This window comes from Mandrillus leucophaeus, unplaced genomic scaffold, assembly GCF_000951045.1.
Source record: "Mandrillus leucophaeus isolate KB7577 unplaced genomic scaffold, Mleu.le_1.0 Scaffold224, whole genome shotgun sequence".
NCBI classification, from domain to species: domain Eukaryota; kingdom Metazoa; phylum Chordata; class Mammalia; order Primates; family Cercopithecidae; genus Mandrillus; species Mandrillus leucophaeus.
In genome coordinates, this window is record NW_012102299.1 from 2,010,821 (window position 1) to 2,026,683 (window position 15,863).

A 15,863-nucleotide genomic window follows, 5' to 3' on the forward strand; every position below is an offset into this window, starting at 1 on the left:
ATTATACACTGTATCATATTATTCCATATGTCTTAGCTTTTTCTCCCCAACTAGACTTTGTCTAGTTCTTGTGTTTCTTAAGTTGTTTCAGTAACACAAGGACACTGGTAAGAATATAGCAAGAAATAAAACCAGTTCAAATCTAAATTGAGCCAACAATTAATCTATGAGAAACTACTTATAGTTTCTTATCTAGTCTCAGTTTTCATGACAAATGTGGAAATGGGTTCAAAGAGGCAAAAAGACTGATCCGATGTCAACAGCTAAGAATGGAATCCTGTTCTACCAAACCTGTGGTCTAAGGCTTGATCCTCTACACCTGTCCATTTGAACTGAAAGCCAAATACTGTGAGAGTGTGTGTCTGCGAGTGTGTGTGTTTAGCTTACTATTGTAGGTTGAGAGAAGCCCAGAAAAATAGAGGCATCCCTGAATAACGGTAGCCCTCGGGTTAATTTATGTGTATCTTGTATTAAAAACTAAGAAGACGAGAACTGAGAGGAATTTTATCAATAGAAAAGGTGGATAAGAACTTCTAATGAAGCCAGGATACTGAAATGAACTGCAGAGATATTTTCTTATGCATACAACCATGAGATACTTAATTCATATCCATGTTGCCATCTACAGAACCTAAGTATATGATTGCTTTTCTTCCATATGCAATGTGAATTGTTTCGGGGTGGGGGCAATGCTTTCTGTTTATGCTCATTTTGTGATCTCAAAAGTAACTGAAGTTCTCCCAAGGACACAAATACATTGTTGGAAGAAAAATAGAAGGTGCTCTTAGGTATGTTTTTTTCTGATCTATGAATTCCATCTCCAAGTGGACATATAGACTATTGAGTACTTTGAGTGATGAGCAACTCGAATATGTAAAGACTGCAAGCATGTTCCCATTTCATCTTAGGATGTTGAATTACTTTTGTCAAATTAATTCTTAATGGTTTTGGGTATATGTGTGTGTGTATATATATATGTGTATATATGTATATATATATGTGTGTATATACACATATATACACATACATGTATTTTTCCCACCTGGATATAAATATATAAAATATATCCGTTATAGCTTAAGCTATCTGTCAATCATCTATCCATCTGTTTATCTTTCTTTATTTACATGTAAAAAATTGAGATATCAAGAAAAAAGTTTTGTCTGAATGTTATCACCAATAGGTCAGTAATTTTTGCATTCTTCTTCTGTGTTCAATATAACGTTTGGAACAACAAGGAAAAGACTAAAAATAAGAAGCTTTGGACTGTTGTAAAGATAATATTTTGTTATTTCTTATGACTACAGATACATTTTCTCCTGTTGAGAATTTTTCGGTTCATATTATTTGTTTGTTAGAAAAAATTACCTTATATTACCCTGTTTGAGGGTAATTTTAAGGATCAGGAATCCTGAAATCTCAGATCCAGTTGGGCCTTTAGAGACCTTCTAATCCAACCCCTTTGTACAGAGTTTATGTAACTTACCTGAAGTTACATAGGTAATTAATGCTGGCACAGGGTCAAGAAGTCAATTTCCCTCATTTTTAGACCTCTCTTTATTTCTTTCTCTCTCCATTTTTCTACCAAGTTCAATTAATAGGTTTTAATTCTCAAAAGAATTATTATAAGAAAAAAGATTATTTATTCAAAAGGTCACTGATCCTTTCCTCCTTTCTTTTTCTCCCCCCAGCTCTCTTCAATCTAATTCCCGTGGGCCTGCGTGTAGTGGCCATCCAAGGAGTGAAGGCTAGCCTCTATGTGGCCATGAATGGTGAAGGCTATCTCTACAGTTCAGTAAGTACATTGTAGTGTGTATTTGTGTGTATGTGTGTGAACTACCACTGAGAGGTAATGGAGTAACCATCATGTTAGGCAAGAAAATTGGAAGTTGAAGTCATTTTATATTTTGTGATCCCGGTTTTCAGGATTATTTTGAGGTTTTGTAATTTAGAGTGTTAAGGACCACGTCTTGTTGAATGACTATATTGCAGTTACTCTCCATGCAATATAAATTCCTTGTGTCTAGCTTCCATTTCTGCAGAATATTCTCCCTTTGGAATTTTACCTTTCTGTCTAATTCAAAAAGCAAGACATTTTTCTTTTCTCTTGTTATCTCTCCTTTAAGCATAGAGGACGGCTCAGGAAGGAAAATTCTTCAATTTGTCTGGAAATAGTCTCTGTCCTACCATGGAGAAAAAAACTTTTATAATGGATTGTGGCTTTGTTTGTATTTAGTAGGTCTATGTTTTATCTACTGTGTCAGAGTCTCAGAATAACTTTAACTTAAAGGCAATATGAATTTATGGAAAGAGCTCTGGATTATGAGAAAGGATATTTGAGTTTTATTTGCATTTCATGTACTATCTTGATATCCCTTTGGGCAAATTATCTTCCTCTGCTGGCTTAATTTTGGACCTTTCAAATGAGCATGTTGGACACCATGTTGTATCATGTCTTCTTTCAAATCCCAAACTGGCAAAATTAGGTAGCATCAGTGGCTACGTTATCAGTATTATAACTACGTATCAGTGGCTACGTTATATTATTATTATTATTTATGTGTTGAGAGAATGTGGCTGCACTGAATGGTGTGTGTGTGTGTGTGTGTGTGTGTGTGTGTGTGTGTGTGTGTGTATTTCCGCTTTCCTGTAAGAGAGTTGGCTATTTGTAGTTCATGAAAAAAATTCATTGAAAATCATGGTTACAGATTTCCACCCTTACTTTCTATGATCTCAGTAAATAGCACAAGGTTATTTTGGAAGTTCTCATATGTCTGCTGGATTCTAAATTCGTTATTGACTAGTTTTCATTAGGCTCTTCCAATGTTCAATTAAACAAATCTCTGGTATATTGGAGCTCAGAAATTGATACCCTCAAATATGGTGTTTTTACATGCTGTACAGAAGCAGCCGCCTCAAAGTCTCTCTGAACTCCCTCTGCCTCCTGTGGTTCAATCCTGTGTCTCCCAAAGCACAGGATGAAGGTGTTCTCTGGAGTTCCCTTATGTGCCTAAGCTCGGACCTGCCAAAGAAGAAAACAATTACCTTTGGTCTCTTCCCAGAGTTTTCATTAACTGAACTCATATCACAGGAAGGAAGACTGAAGTTCATCAATACACCTAGACAGCGTTTTGTCACAAACCACGGTCTGCTCTGTAGATCCAAAAGACTTCGTCCCAGCTCATTGTATGTTCTTTAAGTTCATTGAACTCCCCCCAGAATCATTTGCTATCGCTATAAAATCGTCCACACCTCCCCATCTCCCTTTCCTCTAAAAAGAAGGGTATTGGCCAGGCGTGGTGGCTCACGCCTGTATTCCCAGCATTTTGGGAGGCCGAGGTGGGCGGATCACGAGATCAGGAGATCGAGACCATCCTGGCTAACTTGGTGAAACCCTGTCTCTACTAAAAATACAAAAAATTAGTCAGGCATGGTGACGGGTGCCTATAGTCCCAGGTACTCGGGAGGCTGAGGCAAGAGAATGGTGTGAACCCGGGAGGCAGAGGTTGCAGTGAGCCAAGATCACGCCACTGCACTCCAGCCTGGGTGACAGAGCCAGACTCCATATATAAAAATAAAAAATAAATAAATAAATAAAAAGAAGGGTATATAACCATGTATACCACATTTCACATGGTGGGGTGATCACCCTGTGATTCTCCCCAGTGCACGTTAATAAATTTGTATTTCTTTTCTCCTGTTAATCAGCCTTTTGTCCATCGATTTTCACTTAATCTACAGAGGGCGAAGGGAAAATTTTCCTTTGGCTCCAACAGGTACATCATACTTGCTTATTAGTAATACATCTGTCATTTGTATTACAATTATTGAAGTTAATATTTTACTCCTGAAAATATTCAGATCAAAATACACACTTACATGCTATATGTGTACATACACAGTTTTTCAAAGTTTCTGCTCAAAGTAACACTTAAATACATGTTCAGTCAAAATAATGGGCTCTCTCAGTGTGTCACAGCTCTGACAATTCTTAATGTCCAGTTATTATGAGTCCGTTTTAAATGTAAGAATTCAAAGAAGAAAAAAGACAGGATGATGTTATTTTGAATATTTCTAGTTAGTCTTACTTTAAAGATTTAATCAGTCATTAAATAAGCAGCTAAATGTAGACTGTATTATGTGTATTTAAAAGGTCATAATTCAGGTTATGATTCCACAGAAGCTGTAGAGTTCAGTTTATTAGACTAGAGTTGATCCCCAAAGGTCCATAACAAAGAAAAACACAGAAAGTTTGCCAACAGTATTGTAAGCAGGAGACAATTGTACAAGGGAAGGAGGGAGTTTGGAGGGATTGCTGGGTTGTGGTTTCATCCTCTGAAGCTTTTCAGAGATGCGTTCCTTCCCTCTTTCTGGCTTAGATCTGAGGTTAAGAGGGGGTGGGATCTTGAGCCACAAGAGACAGTTTCTTTGGTGATGGAGTTTACCTTTATAAACCTAGTGGGGTATCTAGATTTTCGGTTCTTCTCTCCACTTAAATCAAACTTGCCTCATACTTACAATCACAATGCTTTCCCCTGGTGAGTTAAAAATCATCCGTTAACTTTGACTTTCCTGAGGTGTTTCTGGTATGCATTAAGGCTAGAATTTCTTTGAAAAGCAATTTTCTATGTCGTGGGCAACACTGTAGTTGGGCAACCAATAAGGGTCATAACTGCAGTTTATTGAGAGAGAGGAGAGGGCTGAGGCAAACTAAGAGAACCTAGATAAGCTCATTTAGAACCCAAAAGATTCACAAGTAGTATCATTTTTCTAGTGTCATTTACGTCATTTACCTGGCTTCTATTTATTTCTAAGCTAGGAATTAATTCCCTTGTTACTTTTGATTTCTATTTCTTCACCAGGAAGCAGGAGGAGAGAGTGTCAAAGATGGAGTGACTGTTAGGTCTAAAGCACAGAGCTGTAGTTTTAAGAGTTGCTCTGAAATTTTGTGTTTTAATAGGTGAGTTTAATCCATATGTATTTGATGAGATTATTGATGTATCTGGATATGTTTTTACCATAGTAGTTTGTATTTTTCTAAATTTCCTTTTGCATCTCTTTTCTTCTTAAAAAACATTCTGTTGTTTTATTCACATGATTTTATTTTATTAAATTCTTCTGCAAGTTTGTAACCCTAGACTATATTTTTATTCCTTTAGTGGTTAGTCTTATTTTTTAAAATCATGTATGAATAACGACATACTTTGCTCAATGTTTTTGAGTGTTTCTGTCTTCCTTTCCAACAGCTTATGGACGTTATGGTGTTTTCTTGCTAGTAAAGACCACAGCCTTTCTTGCTGCCGGTTTGATTAGTTGCACTTTAAAATAAAATCATATGCACAATTAGTTATTTTATAACTATTAAATTAATGAATGTTTTGAGTAATTTGTATGCATAGAATTTTTGTTTGTGTGTGTATATCAAATTTGGTCTCTGATTTCACTTTTCTTCTAAACTAAACCTTTGATTGTTTTGTGTGTGAGGGTGTGTGGATGGTGAACTTGCTTTTGGTATCCATGAAAATCTCTTCCTTTCCCTTTCATTCTTGAATTGCAGTTCAGGTAGTTATAAAATTCTGAGTAGACCAATATTTTTCTCAGCATTTGGAAAATAATATTACATTGGTTTCTGGTATCTATTGTTCATTAGGAGAAGTTGCCATCAGTTTAATATTCTTTCCTTTGTAGGTAATCTCTACAGAAACTTTTTTCTGTCCTGAAAAACTAGAATTCTGTATACCAATTGAACAACAGCTCTCTTTCCTCTCTTCCCCCAGCCCCTAGCAAACACCATTTTTTACTTACAGTTACAAAGAGTTTGTCTACTTTAGATATCTCATATAGGTGGAATAATGCAGTATTTGTGCTTTTTGTAACTGGCTTATTTCACTTAGCATAATGTTCTCAACATTCATCTATGTTGTAGAATATGACAGGATTTCTTTCTTTTTAATGTTTAAAATATTTTAATGTATGTTATGTACATTCCACATTCTGTTTATCTATTCATCTATTGATGGACATTTAAGTTACTTTGACCTCTTGGATATGAGATTACTGCTGCAATGAACATGGATGTACAAATACCTTGTCAAGATCTTGCTGGATTATATGGTAACTCTGTTTGTTTTGTTTTGAGAAAACACCATACTGTTTTCCCTATCAGCAGCATCATTTTACATTCCTACCAACAGTGCACCAAAGTTCCAATTTCTTCACATCCTTGCTAAGACTTGATACTTTTTGTTTCTTTTGATAGTAGCCATCCTAACAGGTGTGAGATGATATCTCATTTTGTTCTCATTTGCATTTCTCTAATAACTAGTAGTAATGAGCATCTTTTAACATACCTGTTAGTCATTTATAAATCCTCTTTGGAGACATGTCTATTCAATTCCTTTGCCTACTTTTTAATTGAGTTGTTTTGTGTTGTTGTTATTGAGTTGTAGGAGTTCTTTATAGCTTCTGGCTACTAAACCCTTACCAGATATATGATTTGCAAATATTTTCTCCCATTGTGAAGGCTACCTTCTCACTCTGTTAGTTGTTTCTGTTGACACGTAGAAGTTTTAAAGTTGCATGTAGTCCTATTTGTCTATTGTTGCTTTTGCGGCTTATTCTTTTGGTGTCATATCCAAGATGTAGTTGCCAAATCCAATGTCATGAAGGATTTTTCTATGTTTTATTCTAGAAGGTTTTTTGTTTGTTTCTTGTTTTTGTTTTATTTTTTGTTTTTTGAGATAGAGTCTTGCTTTGTTGCCAGGCTGGAGTGCAGTGGGTGATCTCAGCTCACTGCAGCCTCCACCTCGTGGGTTCAAGTGATTCTCCTGCCTCAGTCTACTCTTATGCATAGATTTGTAATCCATTTTGAATTAATGTTACATGCGGTATAAGGTAAGGGTCCCATTTCATTCTTTTGCATGTGGATATACAGTTTTTCCAACACCACCTGTTGAGAGGCTAACCCTTCTCCATTGTGTAATCTTGTTGAAGATGATTTGACCACATATTAGAGGGTTTATTTCTGGGCTCTCTATTGTGTTCCATTGGTGTTTGTGTCTCTTTGTGCCAGTATCATACTGTTCGATTACCATAGTTTTTTACTATGTTTTGAAGTCAGAAAGTGTGAGACCTACAGCTTTATTTATTTATTTTTCTTAAGATCGTTTTGGCTATTTGAGGTTCCTTGAGATTTTATATAAATTTTGGAATGGAGTTTTCTATTAACGCAAAAAATGACATTAAGATTTTGATAGGAATTGTATTGAATGTATAGATTGTTTCCTGTAGTATGGACATTTGAAGAATATTAGGTTTTCTGATTTATAAACATGGGATTTCTTTTGACAATGTTTAGTAGTTTTCAGTATACATGTTTTTCAACTCCTTGATTAAATTTAAACTCACAGCACCTTTTAGAAAGGAAGACCAAGATAATTTTAATGGTATTAAATAACTTTAAAAAATTGAGTAAATAAAAAGTTCTATAAGGCATCTCTTTCTCAAACAAAGGAAGGTTAAGCATGTTGGAAACTTATGTTTCTGAAACACCTTCTTTGATAGTTCAGGAAATACCATTCTGTGTTACAATCTGTTGAAACAGATTTTTCTACAAATTTTATCTTATACATAGACAGTGCCTTTTAAAAATTTTGCTGTTTAACCAGTTTTGATTTAAAATGTAATATCCTTTAATGTTTTATTCTTTTTGAGTTTTAAAAGTTTTTGGAAAAAACTTGTAAGACCACCTACATTTTCTCAAATGTTCACAATGCTTAAAGGCATTTCAGTTGGGAGTGAGGAAGGAGAGGTATATTTTCATTTTATACAGAAAAGATAAAAGCCAAGTAAGTCCTCGACTATCCTCTGTAAATTTACTCACATCTTTTTATATTTGAGTTGCTTGAACTGAAACTTGTTTCAATAAAACAAATGTAGATAAACATCATTTGGTATGACATTAGTTATAAAGCTAGATTTTCAAATTGTAGTTAGAACACTAGTGATATAATATTTTAGGTAACTTGATAGAATGGTATGTGTGATAAAATACGTAAAGAATAAAAACAATATTTACTAAAGTGCTATCACTGATACTGTTATGTTTGCCTTTTTCTCTTCTGTACCTATGTAACTCATAATTTTCCTTAAAGCTCAGCTCAAATCTTACCTGATATGTCACCTGTCTCCATTGTCCATCCTCTGTGAGAATTAGATGCTACTTCTGCTGTGATATCGGAGCACTTGACTTTTATTTTGCTGGTGGGCACGAATTACATCGTATTCATCTTTGCTATCTGGGCCGTCTGGGCCACGTATTTTTCCCAACCACAGCATTAAACACATTCCCTGGGAAAGGAAGATTCTCAATAAAGACTTGTTGAATTTTAAAGAATTGCCTATTTCAAGTATAGATGGAACAAATTCCATACAATTGTTGCACAATTAACTATGATTACATTGATCAAAGTTTAATTGGTAGTCTTACAAACCGCTGCACAAATGCTGGTTTGTCCTCAAAGCAGTCTCAGCAAACCTAAAGTTTGTTCGATACATATTGATTGAAACTCTACCACATCTCAGGCACCAGACTGCGTGCTGAGCATATAAAGGTGGATGAAATAGATACAATTCTTATTTTGTTATGGTTTGCTCTTATAATCATAATTAGTTAGCTGTTGTAAGGGGTTTAGGCCAACTACAAAGTTAGAGGGCATAGTCCTCAAGACTGCCCTCACTTCTGGCACCAACTGCAAGTTTGTGGCCTCACAGAATCACCTTTGGAGTGCTAACTTTCCAGAAGGACTCACAGGACTCACTGAAAACCATGGTTATACTCATGGTTACAGTTTATTGTCAGGAGAGGCACAGATTAAAATCTGTCAGGGGAAGAAATACTTAAGGCAGGATTCAGTAGAAGTACCAAATGCTGAGCTTCTATTGTCATCTTCCTAGAGTCAGGACATGTTACTCTTCGAGTACCAACATGTAATAATACACATGGAGTGTCACCAACAGGAAGCTCACCTGAGCCTCTATGTCAAGAGATGTCATTGGCCCCTGTTATGTAGGCAGGATTCATTCATTGCCCATGTGCTTGGTCCCAGCCTCTGACTCCACAGATATTGTGTGACCCAAAGCCCCTACCCTAAATCATAGTGTTATTCTCTATTTAGCCCAAGGCTCTCAGGCAAACACAAATTACCTTCCAGAAACCAACGGCAATGACTGCACCTCTTTTGGGGCAAGTTCTTTATGTGTCCAATATTCAAGTGAAGTGAAGGCCAAACTCCATAAATATGTACCCGTGACTCTGTCTCCAACCCACCCCCTCACTCTTCTGACTACATCTATTTTCTTACCCCAGCTCAGAAGAAGAAAATGATGAAGGAAAAGAAATGTATGGGTGTAATATCTGGCATATCAGCACTTGGGAAATGAAAATATAACTTACTGCTTTGTATAACTTTGGAGCCTTGACATTTGCATCTAGGAAAATGGCGCTTAAAAATAATGCGTTTTGAACTTGGGCAACAGGTGAGAATCTGTCTCTACAAAAAATTTTGAAATTCACTGGAGATGGTAGCATGCACCTGTGTTCCTGGCTACAAGGGAGGCTGAGGTGGGAGGATTGCTTCAGCTTAGGATATCAAAGCTGCAGTAAGCCATGTTTGTGCCACTGAACTCCAGTCTGGGCAATAGAGCAAAACCCTGCCTCAAAAAAAAGCAATTTGTGTAATTTGAAAAGTGGCTAGAACTAGGCAAAACATTGGACCTTTTTTAATGAATAGTTTGATGTGCTTAGCACACATATCACTGGCATTTTAGTGGTTAATATTGGTTAAAATGTTTTTAAAAGGTTTATTTTTTCTACCTACAGCTGTGATTTGTTTACTTTTTATAAACTTAGACTATTTGTTGCCCAAATCTGAATTAGGTAGTTTATGAACTAAATGAGATTTTTTTTAACTGAAGGATAAACTAAAGTCAAATTATACGAACACAGTTTTTTATTTGAACAGGGCCTTAACCTGTACCAATTGTATTTGAAGCTGAATTAGTGATAAAGATGCTTATTTTAGTCAGTCTATATTCTAATAAATAAGTAATATTATAAGTTCTTATCGGAGTAGCTGTAACCATGAAAGTAATAGTAACAATATTAATGGCTGTACTAGTGCAAATAATACACTGTACTTTTAGTTTTTGTTGTTTCTTAAGGACTTTTAGATTTGTATTTAATATCACAGCAACTCTATGAGGAGGGATGGAAATGAACTAGTAGATATTGATGAAGAGCTGAGGCTTAGTGAGGTGCTTGACTTAAATAAGCCCATTCTGGTAAGTAATGGAACTAGAGTTGAAATCTAGGTCTTAACTTCAAAAACCATGAGCTTTTCATAATACCATACTGCTCTTGGCCTTATGTGTAATGAAACCTTTCCATTGGAATGTGTCTCCTATTTTCCCATGTGCTTTCACATAAACTGTCACATTTGAGCCTCGCAATAACTCTGATATTATTGCTGAGTGACAAAAGGTACGCCTGGGAAACAGAGACATTAAGTGACTAGAATGAGGTCACTCAGCATAGTGAGGTAGGTTAAGAAAAAGCAGCTTCTAGTTTAATATTCATTTCTTTAATCAATAGTGCTTCTCCTATTTGCTGTTGCAATTAAGGATGTGCCATATTATAGTGTTTCAACATAATATAAAACGTATAATTTTTTGAAAACCAGGGCAACCTATCACCTTGTTTGTGATGGCTTTATTACAGTGATAACACCAATAACAAAAATCGAAGAGACTGCTTGATTGATGCATGTCCTTTGCACCATTTAGAATTTCTCCTTTAATGTGTTGCCTCAGTGCGAGCAGACAATGTCAAGACTGTGAGATGATGATACTGATTTTATATTGAAAAGCTGCATCAGGAGTTACTGAGAAACATGAGTTGGGGGTGGTGACTTCTGAGGAAGCAGAATGAAAGGGTCACTATTGATAACTCTGAGGAGAAGACTATTTGATGTCCACAAGGTAGGTGATAGGAGAAAGTAGTTGTTATTCCCTCCTCTAATTTCTTTTACTTCCCCACCATCGTAGATATCCAAATTTCTCTCATCATTTAGGACCCAGTAAATATTTTCACAATTTCTACAGCCCCAAATAACTTCCACATTTTATCCGTTGATGGGACATTTATCTCTGTATTTCCTTTCTTTTATTAGAATTTGTTCTTAATGCTTTTTATATCCTATCAGATGCAGATTCATTGGGGTTAGGGATCATATCTAATATAGATTAATATCTCTCATAGCACTGAAAACTGTAATTCCAATGTTCAGACATCTGCCGAAGTCTTGTTGAATCAGTTGATAGAGGCATCATACAGTTTAATTTTGGCAATAATTCACTGGCTCTCTGGACTTAATGGGATTTATAATAAATGTCCTGAGTATGAGCCTACACACTTTCCAGTTCAGCGACTCGTTCACTTTTGAGTAGTCTGTTTCTATTCTACTGAAGTGTGTAAAATTTACTAGAGGAATCTTACTGTTCATGCCTCTTCTCTACTGAGGTTGGTATGGTGCTGTAGTTTTAAGAGCTGATAGTGCCATGGTTTTCTTTCTGTACTAAATACTGTGGTAAGGGAGAGGTAAAGGTTAGGCATGATACCTTCCTGGGAAGCCTCCTGGTTTTTACAGTTAATCTCTCACTGAAAGAATTCTGTTCCATCCTAAAAAGATACACAGACTTTTTAAAACAAGCATATCTGGAATAGAGGTACAAAGCAGTTACCCATTCTGGAATTTGAGTTTCCTTATCAAGTTACTTTCTCATGGAAAGTTCTGAAAGCTGAGGCATATTCGCAGCTCTTTCTTGGGACAGCAAGTGAGTGGTATCTCAGAAAAGTGAAAGGAGAGAGAGAGAGAGAGAGAGAGAAAGAGAGAAACAGGAACCTTAACTATTAATGTCAAATGAATCATAGTTTGAAGTTAATGATGCCTAAATAGAGAAAAGTCAAAGGCCAAATCATAGAGGCTTGTTCAACAAGTAGATTGTTAGATATTCAGTTTAGATCATTTACATAATTTTTTCTTCTCATATACTCGTGATTTGCTTGACCTTTGTAACATTCCTTTTTTAAAAAAAAATTGGGGGCATAGCACCTAGAAAAGGATTATCTATTTTGCCTATTTCTTTTTTCACCCCATATATATTTATTAAATGAACTGGAATTTTTTCCAGTTAAAGAAAGAAAGAAAATACAGAATTCTGTCAACCCACGCACCTGGCAATTACTGCTTGCAAACATGTGACATGGGCTATTTTTTGTTGGGATTACATTGTCTTTCTTCAGAATCAACAGATTATTAGTTATACTTTCAGTAAGGATTGAGTAACAGGAAGCATCCATTTTTAACTTATAATGTATTCATAGTAAATAGTGTTGGTTTTCTTCTAAGAGTTTATAATTTATGGAAAATGTTAATACTTTAGCTCCAGGGCTAAGCTTAATTGGAAAATTAGCATATATGTTTCTAGTAACATTTTTCATTAGAAAATAAAAGCAAGGCTCAGCTTTTGAGAGCAGCACTAATGAGGACCTTTGGTTAAATTATTTGAATATGATGCCAGATTTCATATTTTTCTTTTCCATCTTGTCATTATCCACATTAGGCCAAAAAGTAGTCATATTTCCAAAGTTTCTAAATTGTATTTTTTTAGTCATCAGTGAATCAGGGAATATTAAGTAGTAATTTAAAATATAAGCTTTAGAAATAAAACTGTGTTTGAATCATGGCCCTATAACTTACTTCCTTTGTGAAAAAATTGGAAAGATTTTTAACTTTCTAGATTGTTTTCTTACATGTAAAACAGGGCCCCTAATAGTGAGAATATGGGCTTCATAGAATTATGTAAGGATGAAATGGAAAGATGCATGTAAAGCCCTACTGCCGTGTATACTGTGCACTCAACACTCAGTGTTAGCCATAAGCAGTAACAGTAGTAGCAGTAGATATATTTTTAAAAGATGCTCGGTGTACCCTCAGGCAGCTCCTTAGCATCAATCCATAAAGTTTCTGTAGGATTAATCTCACTGCTAGTTTTAGTGCTGGTTCCTGCTTTGCCTAATCTAGTATCTTTAGTCACTCTGGTCTTGGGGGGTTGCTTGAAGAGTATTTCTCATCTAGTTAGGGCAAATTAGCTTCAGGCTCAAGACTTTATCTGTTGAAGGAGAGTTGCCTTTTACTATTATTATTTTTAATTTTAAGTTTTTTGGGTACGTGGTAGGTATATACATTGATGGGGTACATGAGATATTTTATTTAATTTATTTGTTTATTTGTTTTATTTTTTTGAGACAGAGTCTTGCTCTGTCGCCCAGGCTGGAGTGCAGTGGCATGATCTTGGCTCACTGCAACTTCTGCCTCCCAGGTTCAAGCAATTCTCCAGCCTCAGCCTCTGAAGTAGCAGGGACTACAGGTGCACACCACCATGCCTACCTAATTTTTTGTATTTTAGTAGAGATGGTGTTTCACTATGATGCCCAGACTGGTCTCAATCTCCTGAGCTGAGGCAATCCGCCTGCCTCAGCCTCCCAAAGTGCTAGGATTACAGGCATGAGCCACCATGGCCTGCCACATGAGATATTTTAGTACAGGCATATAATGATAAATAATCACATCAGAGTAAATGAAGTATCCATTACAAACACTTATCCTTTCTTTGTGTTCCAAACAATTCAATTATACTCTTTTAGGTAATTTAAAATGTACATTAGCTTATTGTTCACTGTGTTGTGCTATCAAACATTTTGTCTTAAACATTCTATCTGACTATATTTTTGTACCCATCAACCATCCCTACTCCCCACATCCCCCTTTCCTGGCCTCTGGTAAGCATCATTCTACTCTCTATCTCCGTGTGTGTAATTGCTTTAATTTTTAACTCCCACGAATGAGAACATATGACGCTTGTCTTTCTGTGCCTGTTTTGTTTCACTTAGCATAATATCTTCCAGTTCTATCAACGTTGTTGCAAATGACAGGATCTCATTCTTTTTTGTGGCTGAATAATATTCCACTGGGTTTATATACCATATTTTCTTTATCTATTCATCTGTTGATGGATAGGTTGTTTCCAAATCTTGGCTATTGTGAATAGTGATGTGGTAAACATAGGAGTACAAATATCTCTTTGATATACCTATTTCCTTTCTTTTGGATATACCTAACTGTGGGATTGCTGGATCATATGGTCATTCTATTTTAGTTTTTTGAGGAACCTCCGTACTGTTTTCCATAGTTGTACTAATTCACATTCCTATCAACAGTGTTGAAGTTTTCCCTTTCTTCACATCCTCGTCAGCCTTTGAAGTTGCCTGTCATTTGGATAAAAGCCATTTTAACTAGAATGACATGATATCCCATCATAGCTTTGATTTGCATTTCTCTGATGATCAGTGATGATGAGCACCTTTTTATATACCTGTCTGCCATTTGTAAGTCTTCTTTTGAGAAATGCCTATTCAGATCTTTTGCCAGATTTCAGTAGTTTCATACTTTGAGGTCTTAGATTTAAGTCTTCAATCTATTTTGATTTTATTTTTGTCCATGACAAGAAATAGAGGTCTAGTTTCATTTTTCTGCGTGTGGATATCCAGTTTTTCAAGCACCATTTATCAAAGAGACTCCTTTCCCCAATGTATGTTCTTGGGAACTTTGTCAAAAATGAGTTCTCTGTAGAGGTATGAATTTATTTCTGGGTTCTCTATTCTGTTCATACAGTGGTCTGCATATCTGTTTTTATGCCACTACCATGTTGTTTTGGTTACTATATCTCTACAGTATAATTTGAAGTCAGGTAATGTGATTCTCTCAGTTTTAAAATTTTTTGCTCAGGATAGCTTTTGCTATTCTCGTGTGTGTTTGTGTGTGTTGTGTGTGTGTGTGTGTGTGGTTTCATGTAAGTTTTAGGAATTTTTTTCTATTTCTGTAAAGAATGTCATTAGTATTATGATAAAGATTGCATTGAATCTGTAGATTGCTTTGGGTAGTATGGACATTTTAACAATATTGATTCCTCCAATTCATGAACATGGAATCTTTTCCCATTTTTTTTGTGTCCTCTTCAATGTACTGAATCAATATTTTATAGTTTTGGTTTTTTTTTGTTTGTTTTTTGTTTGTAGAGCTCTTTCCCTTCTTTGGTTTAGGTAATTCCTAGGTATTAAATTTTATTTGTTGCTACTGTAAATTGATTTTTAAAATTGCTTTTTCAGATTGTTCACTGTTGGCTATATAGAGAATGCCACTGATTTTTGTATGTTGATTTTTGTATCCTGAAACTTCACTGAATTTGTTTATCAGTTCCAAGAGTTGGCTTTTTTTTTTTTTTGAGTCTTTAAGTTTTTCAAATATGCAATCATATCATCTGCAAACAAAGATAATTTTACTTCTTCCATTCCAATTTGGATGCTCTTTCCTTCTTTCTCTTGTCTGATTGTTCTAGCTTGGACTTCCAGGATTATGTTGAATAACAGGAGTGAAAGTGGGCATCCTTGTCTTGTTCCCTAATCTTAGAGGAAAGACTTTCTGCTTTTCCTTGTTCAGTATGATGCCAGCTGTGGGTCTGCGATGTATGGCTTTTATTTTGTTAAGGTACGATCCTTCTATACCCATCATGTTTAGGGTTTTTATCATGAAAGGATGTTGAATTTTATCAAGTGATTTTTCAGCATCAATTGCAAAGATTATATGATTTCTGTTCTTCATTCTGCTGATATGATGTATCATATTGGTTGATTTACTAATGTTGAACCATTCTTGATACCTGGGATAAATTCCATTTGCTTATGA

The 15,863-nt window shown here is 35.5% G+C and overlaps 1 protein-coding gene across 3 annotated transcripts in view; it reads left to right on the forward strand.

Moving 5' to 3' along the window:
• Positions 1-15,863, forward strand: part of FGF12 (fibroblast growth factor 12) — a 633,659-nt gene that overhangs the window by 438,366 nt on the left and 179,430 nt on the right. For all 3 annotated transcript variants that reach the window (XM_011981343.1, XM_011981342.1, XM_011981341.1), the window contains one exon: positions 1,692-1,795. In XM_011981343.1, coding sequence (XP_011836733.1) covers positions 1,692-1,795 — 104 coding nt within the window. The remainder of the gene's footprint in view (positions 1-1,691; positions 1,796-15,863) is intronic.